This window comes from Budorcas taxicolor, chromosome 2 (genome assembly GCF_023091745.1).
Source record: "Budorcas taxicolor isolate Tak-1 chromosome 2, Takin1.1, whole genome shotgun sequence".
In the NCBI taxonomy this organism is placed as follows: Eukaryota; Metazoa; Chordata; class Mammalia; order Artiodactyla; family Bovidae; genus Budorcas; species Budorcas taxicolor.
In genome coordinates this window covers 50749797-50767861 of record NC_068911.1, presented here as the reverse complement: position 1 = coordinate 50767861, position 18065 = coordinate 50749797, and the positions used below count along the sequence as shown (strand labels likewise).

General features: G+C 36.5%; 1 protein-coding gene across 1 annotated transcript in view; it reads left to right on the top strand.

Annotated features, from left to right (window-relative positions):
• The window catches only part of PMS1 (PMS1 homolog 1, mismatch repair system component), a 109151-nt gene that overhangs the window by 85049 nt on the left and 6037 nt on the right, over positions 1-18065 (top strand). Inside the window, exons 7-10 of the mRNA XM_052635435.1 lie at positions 970-1092; positions 2028-2171; positions 2375-3264; positions 14600-15085. Of these exons, the coding sequence (XP_052491395.1) occupies positions 970-1092; positions 2028-2171; positions 2375-3264; positions 14600-15085 (1643 nt within the window). The remainder of the gene's footprint in view (positions 1-969; positions 1093-2027; positions 2172-2374; positions 3265-14599; positions 15086-18065) is intronic.

Genomic DNA, 18065 nt, shown 5'->3' with positions numbered 1-18065 from the left:
ACAGACTTAGGTGGCAGCCTACAGCCTATGTTGGTAAGGAGCCTCATGGTTTCTGCTTAACTAAAAATAGCAAACCCTCTGACACTCTTGCTTTTTTAAACCTAAGCAGAAAATTTCTCACTATTACTGTTTCTTAACAGGTTAATTAAACATCTGATTCCAGTTGTTTCAGATAAGAGATGATTATAGGCCTGTATTTTGAATAATTTGACCAAGATCATATTAGTAGAGCAGCCGGAGTTTAAACCATTTCAGTCTGGCTCTATGCCGTATTCCTAACAGTTCTTTGTATTATCTCTAAACGTAGGAGCATTTTCCTTGCTTTCTGTTCACTAAATCTCTCTCCCTTCTCACTGGTATTTTGTCTAGGATCCTTCTTTATTTTACCCCTCCTTTTCATACATTTGTGAAGTAGTTCTCTAAACAGAAATGAAGATAAAGTACAACATTGCAATGCGTCAAAGAGTAAAAGATCTTTTTTTCCCTCAGTAATGAAAAACTAGTCAGATTGACTTCATGGCATACTCAAATAAAGATAGAAACAGCTACTTCTTCACAGAAAATGGTGGCTGAAAAGAAAAGGATGAACAGCCGGAGTAAAGTTACAATATAAGGAAAGAAAATTTTTTGAAAATAGTAGGAAATAGGGTTGAGCAGAGAGCAGCAGTATTTATACTGTATGTCCTGTGACAAAGAGATATGTATTCATGAAACTTCAATGAATGCCAGTTTTCCCTTAAAATTTCAAGAAGGGAAAGTTAGCTGAGAACACCAATTTAACATGCTTCAGTAATTTAAGTTTAATGCTCATGACCTGGTTATCAAGGAGTATATGGCTCTTTAGACCTTAAAATGAAAATCCATTTGTTAATTTTGTTTATACCTTTAAATGTGTATAACCAGATCCATGGACTCATGTATACTGTTGACATTGCATATCAGTACTATAATTATTTATTACAATTATAGATTTTTCTAAGTGGATTTCTTCCAAAGCATGATGCAGACCACTCTTGCACAAGTCTTTCAACCCCAGAAAGGAGTTTCATCTTTATAAACAGTCGACCAGTACACCAAAAAGATATATTGAAGGTAATCTTTTTAAGAAAAAAGTAATTTATCAGCTTCTTATAAGGACTACTTGTAAGAATTTGTTCTAAAATAAGGAAAAGGAAAAATAGATATAGTATGGCACTTCCCTAGTGGCTCAGATGATTAAGAATCTGCCTGCAATGTAGGAGACCTGAGTTCAATCCCTGGGTTAGGAAGATCCCCTGTAGTAGGGAATGGTTACCCACTCCAGTATTCTTGCCTGGAGGATTCCATAGACAGAGGAGCCTGGCAGGCTACAAAAAGTCAGACACAACTGAACAACTAACACTTCACTTTCACCTTACATATAACTCTTCACAACAATTCTGTGGTGAATTATTATCCTTATTTATAGTGAAGAAGGTCTTCTCTTGTGGCTCAGCTGCTAAAGAATCCACCTGCAGTGCGGGAGACCTGGGTTCGATCCCTGGGTTGGGAAGATCCCCTGGAGAAGGGAAAGGCCACCCACTCCAGTATTCTGGCCTAGAGAATTCCATGAACTGTATAGTCCTAGGGTTTGCAAAGAGTCAGACATGACTGAGGGACTTTCACTTTTACTTTCATAGTGAAGAAACTGAATGTTAGTGACTACCTTAGACCACATAGCCAGGAAGTAACAGAATTTGAATTTGAACTCAGGACTTTGAAAACATCCATGACGCTGTGATCTTTTCCATGAAGTCAGTTGCATTGGATGCCTGCTTGCACTTCATGTTAAATAAATTCAAAGCCTCTAAATGAGTATTAGTATTTAGATACTACTTTTCCTAATAAGCAGTTACATCCACTCAGTTTCTCAGTTGAATATGCTTCTTTTGGTGGTATTTTAAGGATAGTATTACTTAAATAATGCTATCTTTATTTATAAATACTTTAAAGAATAATACTTCAGTATATTTCTGTCATTTTTTTGTCTTCATTACATGTATTTCTAGCTAATCCGACATTATTACAATCTGAAATGTCTAAAGGAATCTACTCGTTTGTATCCCATTTTCTTTCTGAAAATTGACGTTCCAACAGCTGATGTAGATGTGAATTTAACACCTGATAAAAGTCAAGTATTGTTACAGAATAAGGTAACCTTTTTCAGATAATTTTTTATATTATACTATTTATAAACTTATGCAGTCCTAGCTATTGTCATATGAAAAGGATTTAGATTTACTTTTCTGTAAATCTTTTTACTTTTTCTGTACATCTTCTATAAATCTACTTTTCTGTAGATTTTTTAATGTTAGTCTCATAATTTCCACTAATGCTTGTTAATTTGTATTTTTAGGAATCTGTTTTAATCGCTCTTGAAAATCTGATGACGACTCGTTATGGATCACTACCTAGTACAAATTCTTATGAAAGTAATAAAACAGATGTTTCCTCAGCTGACATGGTTGTTAGTAAAACAACAGAAACAGATGTGCTTCTTACTAAGATGGAAACATCTGGAAATAATTATCCAAATGTTGATACTTCAGCCATTCCTTTCCAAAATGATGTGCGTAATGATACATCTGGGGAAAACACTAATTATTGTTTAAATCATCAGGTACATATTGGTGACCATTATGGCGATCATTTTAATAGTGAAAATTCTAGTATTGATAAGAATGATGGAAATACATTTAAAGAAACCCCAAAGAATGATTCATCGTGTGAGGACACCCAAGAGGAGAATAGTGAAACTCGTTCTGTGGATTCTGTTGGGCAAGCCCAATCAGAAAATGGCAATGAAAGCCATAGAGATGAGAGTGGGGAAAATGAAGCAGCAGCAGTTCCTGAGAAATCTTTGGAAATTTGTGTAGATGACTGGAGCAAGGGAAATATACTTAATTCTAGAGGAGAAAACATTGAACCTGTGAAAATTTTAGTGCCTCAGAATAGTTTAGGGAGTAATGTAAGTAGTAATAATAATAATACAAGTCCTGAACAAAAGAATCTCTGTGAAAGTTCCTGTAACAAAAAATCAAATGTGGTAGATAACAAATCTGGACAGCTTACAGCTTATGATTTAATTAGCAGTCGAGTAATCAAGAAACCCATGTCAGCAAGCGCCCTTTTTGTTCAAGATCGTCGTGCTCAGTTTCTCACAGAAAATTCCAAGACCAGTTTGGAAGAGGCAACAGTACAGATTGAAGAACTGTGGAAGACATTGAGTGAAGAGGAGAAGCTGAAGTAAGTTTCCAGAGCTTTCATGTGACCTGAATGTTCAGATATTTCCATTCTATAGCACTCACTGGGTTGAAAAAGCTCCTTTTTCTTCTTATTTATGGAAAAGCAGAATGGAAAATACCTTGTGGCTTGTCCTAGAGTACCTTTTTGGCATCACTTTTTGGGGGGTTAATTTAGAGATTTTTATTTTTATTTTTTTTCTTTTTGTTTGTTTTTTCTTTTTTTTCTTTTTCTTTTTTTATATAAAAAAGCTACTTTCTGGTTTAAGTTTGTAATTAAAAGTTTTACATTCTTAAGACTACCATTTTCTTCTATTTCTTTTTTATACTAATCTTCCTATTACAGGACTGTTTTAAACTTTTCTATTAGAACAGGGTTTCTTTTTTAAGATCTTGAATATTCCCTTTTTAAATTGCTCTTTAAAACATGTAACAATACAAAAAGCATAACATTGTTGCAGATTTAATTTAATGATCTTAATACTCTTCCTATTCAGTATAACTCAAAAGACTTTCTTCTAAAATCTTTCATTTATTGGCAACTTATAAACTATGGTGGGTTTGGAGGAGTAGGTTAATAGGTGGCTTATCTCTTATTTAAAAACTATATATTATTTGCCATTTTTAGATCAAATGATCTGAATAAATCCAAAAAAATATGATGGTTGTTTCTAGTTGACTGAAGGCACTTGGTATAATCACAGGATATTATGTTTTGAGTGATTTAGCTCACCAGAAAATGAAAGAGTGCAATTATAGTTCCAATCATATATTATTACCTAAGGTATCTCAGTACTATGTCAGACATCTGGGAAAGCTTTTAAATGTAACTGGTCATCCAGAGTTTATATTTGGTGATAAACTACATGGATACTTGACAAATTGTTTTTCTTTTTTTATTAGCTTATTCAGTCTTATAAAAACACTATCAATATTAAAGTAATAAAAATCACTATTAACACCAATAGGCAAAACCTCTATAAGTTAACTTCTGCTGCTGCTACTGCTGCTAAGTCACTTCAGTCGTGTCCGACTCTGTGTGACCCCATAGACGGCAGCCCACCAGGCTCCCCCTTCCCTGGGATTCTCCAGACAAGGACACTGGAGTGGGTTGCCATTTCCTTCTCCGATGCATGAAAGTGAAAAGTGAAAGTGAAGTCGCTCAGTCATGCCCAACTCTTAGCTTCTACCTTTTTCTTTTTTTTTAGTGGGGATGGTGATTGTGTTTTTTCTTTTAACATATTTATGTATGCTATATATATGTTTTAATATGTACCTATAAAAGATAAACATATTCTTTTAATTAATTTATTTAAGCTTTTATTCTGTATGAAGATATAGCCAATTAGTGAACAATGCTTTGATAGTTTCAGGTGAACAGCAAAGCAATTCAGCCACATATACACATGTATCCCTTTTCTCCCAGACTCCGCTCCCATCCAGGCTGCCGCATAACATTGAGTAGAGTTTCATTTGCTATACAGTAGGTCCTTGCTGGTTAAGATACTCTTAAGTAGAGCCATAATACAATTGTCATCACTTTCTAAAATATTAATTTCTTAATCTTCAGTGTTCAAATTTCTAATTATTTCATCAGTGTCAAATTTTAAAAGTTATGTCAAGATGCAAATGAAGGTCACATTATGATTATTATTATTATTTTTAGTTTTAAAATGACACATTCAATTTAACGATGAGAGCATTTAAGTTTTAATACAGCAAGCCCATGAAAATTGAATGGCATTGATCAGGAAGTGATGAATTGAGAGTTGTCTAAGAATAGGGAAAAAAAAAGCATAGATGTTCCCAGTTCTCATGGAAGTAGGTACAGTGCAGCAGCTCAAGGTAGCTATTCCCTTTCAGCCTCAAAACAGCAGGTATTACCCCAGTCTCAGCGTTGTTTCTCCTTGCAGGCCCCAACGTGTTAAGATACAAGGGTTCTTGTTAATAGACCTCATCTAAAAATGATCAAGCAGCATTCTGGAATTCAAAGTTTTCTCTGTCTTATTGCCGTAAGGTAAACAGAAGATCATTGTTGAAGACCTCTGAAGCTACACCTGGGTTCAAACCTCATGTTCCTCTCTTTTCTAGCATTATGTAAAAATGTGTGCACAGTATCTTTTGGGTTGTTGTGAGGATTAAATAAGATATATTATGTGTTATAAATGACTAGCACATAGTAAATAATGTTCATGATGTTAATCAGAGTTTTTAATCTGTGAAAAGGAGATTTCTCTCTTGGGATTGACATTATTTTTCATTTGCTTATTCAAGATTAAATTTAATTTGAAGGTCAGAAATAGAAACCTGTGGAGAAAATTTAGGTTTCTTGGGATCAGAGAGCTTACTACATGTCACAGAAAGCTCTGTTAGAATCATCCAGAGCCAGAGTCTGATGATCATGGCAGACCGGGTTGACAATCACGATAAGTGAAAAGTTAGAGCAAAAATGTTTAACACTCAAGAACTGCATCAAATACCATTTCTCTTCTAGTCTTTATCTTAGAATTCTTTTCCATGGTCTTAAGTTCTACAAGGAGTGCTAAGGAATATGAGAGCAGTGTCCTACAGATAATCAGTCCTTCCATCTATTCTTCCTTTTCTTTTCTTTTTTCTCTGTTTCCAGTTTTTTTCCCCATCCTCCTTCCTCCCTTTTTTCTTTCTTCCTTCCTTTCCTTTCCTCTCCTGTCTTTTCTTTCCTTATTTCTTTCAATTAGGAAATACTTAGGCTTCCCTGGTGGCTCAGACGGTACAGCGTCTGTCTACAATGCAGGAGACCCTGGTTCAGTCCCTGGATTGAGACAATCCCCTGGAGAAGGAAATGGCAGAGCACTCCAGGTCTCTTGCCTGGAAAATCACATAGATGGAGGAGCGTGATAGGCTATAGTCCATGGGTCGCAGAGTCGGACACGACTGAGCAACTTCACTTTCAGGAAATACTGAGAATATTCTGTGTACAAGGCTGGTGTACTCTAGCTAATCATTTCAGATACAGTGATAAATAATAAATAGAACATACTTTCACTAATAAAAGTACAGTCTTAAAGAAATGAGTTATGAAAACACTTAGCAGTTAGGCTTAATCATATCTATAGGACAGGAGATACTTCCTGAATAGAAATTGATCAGGATGGTATAGAGAATTTTCTGTGTAGTAGGAACAGCACATAAGAATGCCCAGAAGCTAGAAGGAAGACAGTGTTACTGAGGAATGGAAAGATGCCCTTTATGACAGGAATGTATTATACCACAGGGGAGTGTGGTAAAGAAGGGCTTCCCGGTGGCTCAAACAGTAAAGAATCCATCTGCAATGCAGAAGACCCGGGTTCAGTCCCTGGGATGGGAAGATCCCCTGGAGAAGGGAACGGTTACCAAAAACAAAGATCGTAGGATCCAGTCAGGTCAGATCATGGAAGGTTCAAAGAGTTTTGAATAAGACCTAGGGTCAGGGTTTTCTACCAACAGCTTAAGCTTAGGATAAACTTTACAGTAGAAGGTTCCTACATTTAAAATTTTTTCCCTTTCTGGATTCCTCTCCCCCACCCCACCCCACCCCACCTTGCTTTCATCTTTTTTCCTCTAGTGGATTAGAAAACCCTTTGTCCTCCTACTAGTATCTCAGTCAGTTGACTTGAACTTTTGTTTGCAGTAGCCATGAATATATTTCTACTTAGAATAACTAAGAATAATACTGTAATTGGGATAATATTAAAAATGGTAAATTAACTTTGTAATTGCATGTAATCTTGAGATAGAGTCACTTGAGTTGGTTAGTGATAAGTCAGAATTCATATTTCTCATTTAAGTTACTAAATCCCTTAATGACATAAAGTCAAAGATAACATCTGTTTTAACTTAATATTTACTTAATATTCCTTTGGACATAACTTTTTATATTTCCCAAGGAACTAATTAAATTGACTTCTTGAATAAATCAAAAGATTAGTGTCCTGTGTGAAAAGTTGCACATTATAGTTATTTACAAATGGTAACCTTCATCTTGAACTCACCCCACTGTGGGAGAAAATTTTGAATTTGAATGTCCCGGAGCTAAAAATACTTATTTATAGTACTAATTGAAGGTAAACTGTATTGAAAACTTTGTGCATTGTAACTTAGAATTTCAGATTCTAAGTGGAAATGGAAGAAAATAACATTAATAATTATGAACATGGCCTGCCTAGTCAGCAACTATAAGAAGCATTTTTCATTTACCTAGTTTACAGTGAAATAAAGTCTTTTTTTTAACGTTCTTATTCAGCTAAAATTTATTTATTCAGCAAATATGTACTGAGTACAAACTACACGATATGCACGTCTCTTGTGTTTAGTCTCACTTTCTACATTTAATACTATTCTCCCAATAGTATTATTTTTATTTTCTAATACATACCTATTCAAATTTCTCCTTTAAAATGTATGTATATTACCTACAATATAACTCAACAGTTTAAGAGTTTCTAAAGCTCAGAATTACATTCTCTAGTCTGCATTTTAAAATGCATTTAAAAATCTTTTTAGCAAGGCTTCTTAAATAATTACCAATCTTTAATCAACTGTGTGCCCCATTCATTATAAGATAGGTGTTTCTTGGTAGAAAATAATGATACCATATATTTATTATCATTTACTAGGTTCCAGTAAATGATAGGCTTCTCTGGTTCAGATGGTAAAGCCTCTGCCTGCAACGCGGGAGACCTGGGTTCGATCCCTGGGTTCGATCCCTGGGTTGGGAAGATCCTCTGGAGAAGGAAATGGCTACCCACTCCAGTACTCTTGCCTGGAAAATCCCATGGTTGGAGGAGCCTGGTAGGCTACAGTCCATGGGGTCACAAAGAGTTGGACATGACTGAGCGACTTCACTTCACTAGGTTCCAGGAACTATTCTAAGTACCTAAAACATTTCAACTCATTTTATTCCTCACACGAAAGTTATGAAGTATTTAAGATGTATATTATCTAGATATTACAGATGAGCCTACTGAAGCACAGGAAAGTTAATTCATTGTGTAGAGCTGCTAAATGGCAAAGGCAGGCCAGGCAGTCTGTCTCTAAGGTCTCTGCTCTTAGCCAGGACCATTTGCTGAATACAAATAGCGGTTTTTAGTTCTCGATTTGTATTAGAATCCTCCATAGAGGTCTCTAAAAACACTACTGCCCAAACTCAGCCTAAGTATGGAGAATGGTAAACTCTTGAGAGTGAAACCAGTAGAAAAGGGGTGATATAACCACTATACAAGACTGTTTTTGGCCCTAGAAGTTCATTTTATCCCGGTTATTATTAATCAAAATAGAAAAGACCTTTTAACTTTTTAACCCAGTATAATTTTAAAAGGTCCCTTATCTTGGACCTTTGTGTTCAGTTTATTTGAACTTCTTTTTTTTTTTTTTATTGCTAACTCAAAAATGAGAAATAGTAACTGAAAAAATTAACCTTTAGCCATAAAACTAAATTATAAATTTATAAATTTAATTATAGATTTTTTTATTTTGAGCATTACTATTAGACTGACCTTGATTTTATTAGTATATAATTACTAGGGCTTCCATAGTGGCTCAGTGGTAAAGAATCCCCCTGCACAATACAGAAGAAGTGGCTTTGATCCCTGGGCCGGGAAGAGCCCCAGGAGAAGGGAATGGCAGCCCACTCCACTGTTCTCGCCTGGGGAATCCTATGTTCAGAGGAGCCTGGTGGGTTGCAAGAGTAGGACATGACTTAGTGACTAAACAACAATATAATTACTAAATGTATGTAAGTTTTGTTGTGCTCAGAGCATCGTTTCTTCTGTGTTGATGTTACACCACATATTTAAGGAATTCTTCAGATCTGCAATTGACTCCTTAATGTTTTATTTAATTCTTTCCTTTTTTTTTTTTCCCCCCTTTTTAGTTTCCTGTATGTTAAATGGTTTTTAAAACTGGGTAAAATTTAGCTGCTGTGAACTGCATAGGTCTGAACTATATGTAGATAGTTCAGTGCATTTTCACGTGTACACACCGATGAAACCACCACCACAAACAAAATACAGAACACCTCCTTCAGCCCAGAAGGTTCTTTACTGTTACCTACAAGCCAGTCACCACTTGCAGCCACTATTTTGATTTCTGTCACATTAGTTTGGTTTTGCCAGTACTTGAACTTCTTATATATAAAATCATAATGATACATACTCCTTTGTGTCCAGCTTCCCCCAAGAAAATGTTTTTGAGGTTTTCATTCAGGTTTGTTGAATGTATCCATATACTGTATTCTTTTTAATCGATAAATAGTACTCAGTTGTGTAAGTATACCACAGTTTGTCTTCTCAGTCTCCAGCTGATGAAAAGTGTGTTCTTTCCAGATTCTGGATGTTATGAATTAAGTTGTGTTGTTTAGCTTCCAAATACTTAGAGTTTTTCTATTCAAAACATCGTATTGCTGTGCTGTGTGTGCTGAGTGCCTAGTCATGTCTTACTCTCTGTGACCTCTTGGACGGTAGCCTGCCAGGCTCCTCCATCCGTGGGATTTTCCAGGCAAGAATACTGGAGTGAGTTGCCATCTCCTACTTAAGGGGATCTTCCCGACCCAGGAATTGAACCCGCGTCTTTTTTGTCTCCTGCATTGGCAGGCAGATTTGTTACCACTGTGCCACCTGGGAAGCCCACTAATTTCTAATTAATTTTATCATGGATGGGTAAAATGCTGTCAGATTTAAATCTTTTGAAATTTATTGAGAATCAAGCCCAGCAGCATATCTTGAAGAATGGACATCTAAAAAGAATCTGAATTCTGTAGTTAGATGTACTGTGCTAAAGTGACAAGACAGTTTGTTCAGTTCAGTTCAGTTGCTTAGTCATGTCTGACGTTTTGCAGCCCTGTGAATCGCAGCACACCAGGCCTCTCTGTCCATCACCAAATCCCGGAGTTCACTTAAACTCATGAGTATCAAGTCAGTGATGCCATCCAGCCATCTCATCCTCTGTCGTCCCCTTCTCCTCCTGCCCCAATCCCTCCCAGCATCAGGGTCTTTTCCAGTGAGTCAGCTCTTTGCATGAGGTGGCCAAAGTATTGGAGTTTCAGCCTCAGCATCAGTCCTTCCAGTGAACACCCAGGACTGATCTCCTTTAGGATGGACTGGTTGGATCTCCTTGCAGTCCAAGGGACTCTCTAGAGTCTTCTCCAGCACCACAGTTCAAAAGCATCAGTTCTTTGGCACTCAGCTTTCTTCACAGTCCAACTCTCGCATCCATACATGACCACATGAATATAATTTCATATCTAATTTTAAATTTCTTTTACTGGCTTTGCCAGATTTTTTGCTTTGGGTAATATATTATACATCCTTAATTTATCATAATCTACCTGAGTCTAGCCATAGCTTTGACTGTGTAGACCTTTGTCAGCAATGTGATGTCACTTCTTTTTAATACACTGAATAGGTTTGTCATAGCTTTTCTTCCAAGGGACAAGCGTCTTTGAGTTTCATAGTTGTAGTCACTGTCTGCAGTGATTTTGGAGCCCAAGAGAATAAAAGCTGCCACCGTTTCCACTTTTTTGCTCTATGTTTGCCATGAAGTGATGGGACAGGATGCCATGATCTTCGTTTTTTGAACATTGAGTTTTTAAGCTTATCCACTCTGCTCTGTCATCCTCATCAAGAGGCTCGATAGTTCCTCTTCATGTTTTGCCATATGGGTGATGTTATCTGCAGATCTGAGGTTGTTGATATTTCTTCTGGCAGTCTTGATTCCAGCTTGTGATTCATTCAGCCCAGAGTACATGATGTACTCTGCATAGAACTTAAATAAAAAGGGTGACAACATACAGCCTCGATGTACTCCTGTCCCAATTTGGAACCAGTCCATTATTCCATATCCAGTTCTAAATGTTGCTTCTTGACCTGCATATAGGTTTCTCAGGAGGTAGGTAAAGTGGTCAGGTATTCCCATCTCTTCAAGAATTTTCCGGTTGTGATCCACACAGTCAAAGACTTCAGCATAATCAATGAAGCAGATGTTTTTCTGGAATTCTCTTGCTTTATCTGGATGTCGGCAATTTCATCTCTGGTTCCTCTGCCTTTTCTAAATCCAGCTTGTACATCTGGAAGTTCTTGGTTCACATACTGTTGAAGCCTAGCTTGAAGGATTTTGAGCATTACTTTGCTAGCATGTGAAATGAGCACAATTGTACAGTAGTTTGAACATTCTTTGGTATTGCCTTTTCCTTTGGGATTGGAATGAAAACTGACCTTTTCCAGTCTTGTGGCCCTTGCTGAGTTTTCCAAATTTGCTGGTATATTGAGCAGCATATTCACAGCATCATCTTTTAGGATTTGAAATAGCTCAGCTGAAATTCCATCATCTCCACTAGCTTTGTTCATAGTGATGCTTCCTAAGGGCCACTTGATTTCACACTCCAGGATATCTAGCTCTAGATGAGTGATCACATCAACATGGTTGTTTGGGTCATAAAGATCTTTTTTGTATAGTTCTGTATATTCTTGCCACCTCTTGTTAATATCTTCTGCTTCTGTTAGGTCCATACCATTTTTGTCCTTTATTGTACTCATCTTTGCATGAAATGTTCCCTTGGTATCTAATTTTCTTGAAGAGATCTGTGGTGTTTCCCATTCTATTGTTTTTTTCTATTTCTTTGCATTGTTCGTTTAAGAAATCTTTATTTTAATCTCTCCTTGCTATTCTCTTGCAGGGACTTCCCTGGTGGCTCAGACGGTTAAGCGTCTGTCTACAATGCAAGAGACCTGGGTTCGATCCCTGGGTTGGGAAGATCCCCTGGAGAAGGAAATGGCAATCCACTCCAGGACTATTGCCTGGAAAATCCCATGGACAGAGGAGCCTGGTAGGCTACAGTCCATGGGGTCGCAAAGAGTCGGACACCACTGAGTGACGTGAGTTCACTTGCTATTCTCTGAAACTCTGCATTCAGCTGGGTATATCTTTCCCTTTCTCTTTGCCTTTCACTTCTTTTCTCAGCTGTTTGTAAGGGCTCCTCAAACAACTGCTTTCCTTTTTTGCAGTTCTTTTTCTTTGGGATGGTTTTAGTCACTGCCTCCTCTACAATGTTATGAACCTCCATCCACAGTTCCTCAGGCATTCTGTCAGATCTAATCCCTTGAATCTATTTGTCACTTCCACTGTATAATCATAAGGCATTTGACTTAGGTCATCCCTGAATGGTCTAGTGGTTTTCCCTCCTTGCTTCAATTTAAGTCTGAATTTTGCAATAAGGAGGTCATGATCCGAGCCACAGTCAGCTTCTAGTCTTGATTTTGCTGACTGTATAGAGCTTCTCTGTCTTGTTGCAAAGAACATAATCAGTCTTTTTTCAGTATTGACCATTTGGGGATGTCCATGTGTAGAGTTGTCTGTTGTGTTGTTGGAAAAGGGTGTTTGCTATGACCAGTGTGTTCTCTTGGTAAACCTCTGTTAGCCTTTGCCCTGCTTGGTTTTGTACTCCAAAGCCAAACTTGCCTGTTACTCCAGGCATCTCTTGACTTCCTGCTTTTGCATTCTAGTTCCCTTTTATGAAAAGGACATTTTTTTTTTTTTTGGTATTCTAGAGGGTCTTGTAGGTCTTCATAGAACTGTTCAATTTCTGCTTCTTTGGCATTAGTGGTTGGGGCATAGACTTGGAGTACTGTGATGCTGAATTGTGTGCTTTGGAAATGAACTAAGATCATTTTGTCATTTTTGACATTGCAGTCAAATACTACAGCATTTTGAGCTCTTTTGTTGACTATGAGGGCTACTCCATTTCTTCTGAGTGATTCTTGGCCACAGGAGTAGACGCAATGGTCATCTGAATTAAATTCACCTATTCCTGTTCATTTTTGTTCACTGATTCCTAAAATGCCGATGTTTACTCTTCCCATCTCCTGCTTGTGAAAGTCTCTCAATAATGTCCGACTATACGGTCAGTGAAATTCTCCAGGCCAGAATAGTGGAGTGGCTAGCCTTTCCCTTATCCAGGGGATCTTCCCAACCCAGGGATCGAACCCAGGTGTCCAACCCAGGTCTCCCACATTGCAGGTGGATTCTTTACCAACTGAGCTACTAGGGAAGCCCTAGTTGACCATGTGCAATTTACCCTGATTCATGACCTAACATTCCAAATACCTATGCAGTCTTTGCAGCATCAGAGTTTACTTGCACCAACAGATACATCTACAGTGGAGCATTGTTTCTGCTTTGGTCCAGCCTCTTTATTCTTTCTGGAACTATTTCTTCCCTCTTCTCCAGTAGCATATTAGATACCTACCGACCTGGAGGGCTCATCATCCGGTGTTGCATCTTTTTGCCTTTTCATACTGTTCATGGGGTTCTCGAGGCAAGAATACTGAAGTGGTTTGCCATTCCCTTCTCCAGTGAACCATGTTTTGTCATAACTCTCCACCATGATTCATCTGTCAAAAACCCATTAAAAATTTCTGTTTGAAATTCAAACATCTGTATCATCTTGAAGATGGTTTCTACTGTTCATTTTTTCTTTCCCATAACTCACATTGTTCTGTTTTATTGCTTGAGTGTTACCTTTTGCTTGTATAATGGACATTTTTGATGATATGTTGGAGAAACCCTGGGTTCTATTATCTTTTGAAAAGTATTGGGTTTTGTTCTACCATACAGTTAAGTTACTGACAGGTCCCCTGGAGCTTGGGGAGGCTTTGTTTTATACTTCAGGCAAAGACTTTAAATTTTGGTGTTAGTCTTAGGGCAACTTCCTGAGTTCTATAATATAGTTGTGTGTTTTTTCCCTAAGAAGTAGCCCTTCTCCAATTTTAATTGAAAGCACAAACTGTTCTCCGAGTCATCTGATTATGTGAAACTTAAGCTCCAAACTCTTCTTTATTTTGCAGCACGCAGCTGTTGAAATCTCTGTTTAGTTCATTTAGGGTCTAGTGCTTACTTTCCTCTAGATTCTCACACGTAGGATTTTCTGAGATTTTCTTCCTCGATTTCCAGTTGTTTTCGAAGCAGGGTGTTCTATGCTCTGATGACTCTATTGTGAGTTCAGCTTTCTGACCGAGGTCTTGCTATTCTCCCATAATGCTGGGGACTGTGTCTGGTTAAAAGTGGCATAAATGTGGATCTCTTCAGGGGTTGAATCCATTCCAAATTCTGTTGCTTTTCTATACTCTTCAGTGCCTGTATTAAATAGTTGATTTCTTTATTTTGTTCCCAGCTTATCATGGTTATATATTGGTGGGTTAGTGCAATATGAGCCCCTTTGCATTACTGTGCCTGGAATGCCACCTCTTTATTTTTTATAACATTTACTTCAGATGGTTAATATATTTGTCATTATGACTTTATTAGATCATTTTTATATTTATTCATAGATATGAAGAGAAAGCTACTAAAGACTTGGAAAGATACAATAAGCAAATCAAGAGAGCCATCGAACAAGAGTCACAAGTATCATTAAAAGATGGCAAAAAAAGGATGAAACCCACCAGTGTTTGGAATTTGGCACAGAAGCACAAGTTGAAAACCTCACTATCTAATCAGCCAAAACTTGATGAGCTCTTTCAGGCCCAAATTGAAAAAAAACAGAACCAAAACATTAAAATAGTTCAGATTCCCTTCTCTATGGAAAACTTAAAAAAGAATTTTGATACACAGAAGAAATTTGACTTAGAAGAAAAGGACGAATTTTGCTTGATCCACAATCTCAAGTTTCCTGATGCTTGGCTAATTACATCCAAAACAGAAATAATGTTGTTAAATCCATATAGAGTGGAAGAAGCTCTGCTATTTAAAAGACTTCTTGAGAATCACAAACTTCCTGCAGAGCCACTGGAAAAACCAATTATATTAACAGAGAGGTATGGTGAAGTAATATTTTTTTTTACCCTTAAAAAACATTTACTAATTGAAATTGAAGGTGAAAAGTTGAATTTCCTAGTACGGAAAAGTGGTATTTATTTAAAGAAATTGTATAATTTGATTTCTAATATTTAGTAGAATTAATTGCTTTTAAATAATTTTAGAATATTCTAGATTACTTATGCACTTAATAAATAGCAAGCTCAGTCCCCCACCACCCATACGTTAGTAACTTCCCCAGGGTAATTCTGACATTGGATTGCCATGGCACTTCTTGTGTTGTCTTTGTTTTAGCATTTCAAACATAGACCAACATAGAATTATACAGTGCTTGCCTTTATCAATAGTTATCAAGGTTTTCCCACATTTCCTCTGTCTGTCTTTGATATTTATATATGCGCATGTATGTTTTTCCTTTTGCTAAAGGATTTAGAATGATTCCTACCTAAAAGAGTTTTCAGTGTATTGCTAAAGTGGCCATTTTCTTACCTAGCTACAATGCCTTTTTTCATACCCTGTACAATACTAATTCATTGGGATTGTCTCAAAATGTATTTTTGTATATTTTGGATTATTAACTTTAATTTACATCTAACCCAGGTCCAGCCACTGCATTTTGTTATGTATTTTAAATCTTTTCTAATATCATACCATTAACTTATTGTGGATACTTAGTCACTTATTTGTTAGAATATCCCATTGTCTCTATTTGTCTGTCTGTTTCCTTGTGGTGTTTAACTTGTTTTTCCCTCCCATTTTTAAATGGATATTAGTTCAGGAGGATTGAATAGATACTTTCTGGTAAGACCTCTTAATAGGTGATGCTGTGTGCTTCATAGTTCATCACATCAAAAGGCACTCATCACTGGGTTCAGGGAAGCCTGGCGTGCTGCAGTCCGTGGGGTTGCAGAGTCAGAAACGACCGAGCGACTGAACTGAAGTGAGTTGCTGACAACCTGACATTCTACCTTAGAGTTCCCGGTTAACTTTTCCAAAATGGTTTTGTCCACAGATGACTATTGCCTGCACTTATATTATTATAGAATATAAATGGAGTATTTCCTGTTCATATCTTACATGAACAAATTGTTTTCTCTTAAAACATAGCTATTAACTAAAATACTAACATTTCACTTTAATATACTTAATATTTCTCTTTTTAGGCTTACATAGGTAGAAGAAGTTATGATAAAGGAGGTAACCTAAAATTTAAAAAATGTGAGTTTGTTTTGTAGGACAAAGTTCTATATCAGAACATACAGAAATAAATCAAAACTCATTTTAAAAATGTATTCAAACTCTTGTGTTACAGACACTTCCTCCAGAAAGAAAAACAGGGCTAGAAACAGAAAAACATTTGATAAAGCTGTCTTTGAGTATAAAATTTCCAATACACTCTAGCTCGTTTTAAGGGAAGAGAGAGAAAAGTACTGTCAAATTACTGTTAATTAAACTTAAGGGTGTATTAATTTTTTAAAATTCTTCCTACAATTTCCTAAGCCAGTGTAAAGAGAATACTGTAGTAGTAATCACAGTAACCAAAGTCCAGTGTCTTTCACAGTATTCTCTTTACACTGGCTTAGGAAATTGTGAAAGGAAGAATTTAAAAGAATTAATACACCCTTGGGTTTAATTTAAACAGTAACAAAATTTGTACTTTTGTACAAAATCAGTACTTTTCTCTCTCTCTTACAAATGTTTGTAAATTTTCATTTATATCAAAAATTGTTTTGTGCTTGTACAGATTACAGGTTTTTAAAAATATTTTTCTTTATGATATTTTTATAATACATTAAAAGTACTAAAATATATGACAGATTAAAAATTACATTAAAATTATTATTTGGGTCCATACAGCCTGAGAATAATCTTTCATATTTGAATAGCAACAAAGCTTCATTCAAAATTCTTTTCCCCTTTCTTCTGAAATGTGACATCCCAGTCATAAGTTTCTAAAAACTGAGTCATAAATAGGATAATTATGTGTTGGACTGTTTTTGCATCAGATTTCTAATGCAGGTTGTATAGTTTATCTCTCAGCAGAATAGAGATCTATGAAATACAAAGTAAGAGCTCAATAATAATAACAAAAGTGGCTAATATGTATTGCTCTCTTACTGTATGATAGGAACTTTACTAAGGTTTTTGCTTTCATGATCCTATCTCACAATAACCTAATGAGAGGTATCCACATTTTAATACAGAAACAAGTACAGAAACGTCAAGTAACTTACCAAGGTTCATACAGTCAGTATATAAGCGGTGTATGTAAGATTCCAATCTTGACAGTAACTCTGGATCCTGCACCACTACTTTCTACACTGTATCATCATCACCACCACTGCCACCACTGCTGGCTCGCAGATTGACCTTCTGAATATTGGGTTGCACCAGACAGAGCACCCCTACTATCTATATAGTTATAGATAGTTCTCCTCTCTGTGGTATCTGCTCTCCTCAACCTTTCAGAGATGATAAGCAAAGATATTATCCATTTGCTTTTTCGAGGAGTTCAGGATTTTAATGAACAAGTAGCAGCTTATCATCCTGTACCGGATAGAATGTAGAATAGTGCCTTACACACCTACCATATGGTGGGTGTCAACAGACACATTATTGTGAATAACACGTTATGAAGCACCCTGAGCAGGCCTAAAACCAACATGAAAGGTTAATTTCTGCCCTAGATAATCTTTCACCACCTCAAAATTTTGTTTAATGCTTTTACCACTCAGAACCATGTTATAGGCCACCTTTAGCAAACATATCATGCCTATAATATACAGGACAAATCTCTCCAGAGTCCTGAATTATTAAATTTTTAAGTTCCTGGGAGAAAAGGTTACTTGCTTATTGTCTTCTTATTGAAGAAGCCTTGACTAATGACAGAATATTATGCAAGGTGGACTGCATCAATAACTTGACAATATATTGTGCCGTGGCATTATTTATAAATAAAGTTTTCATTTGTATTATATC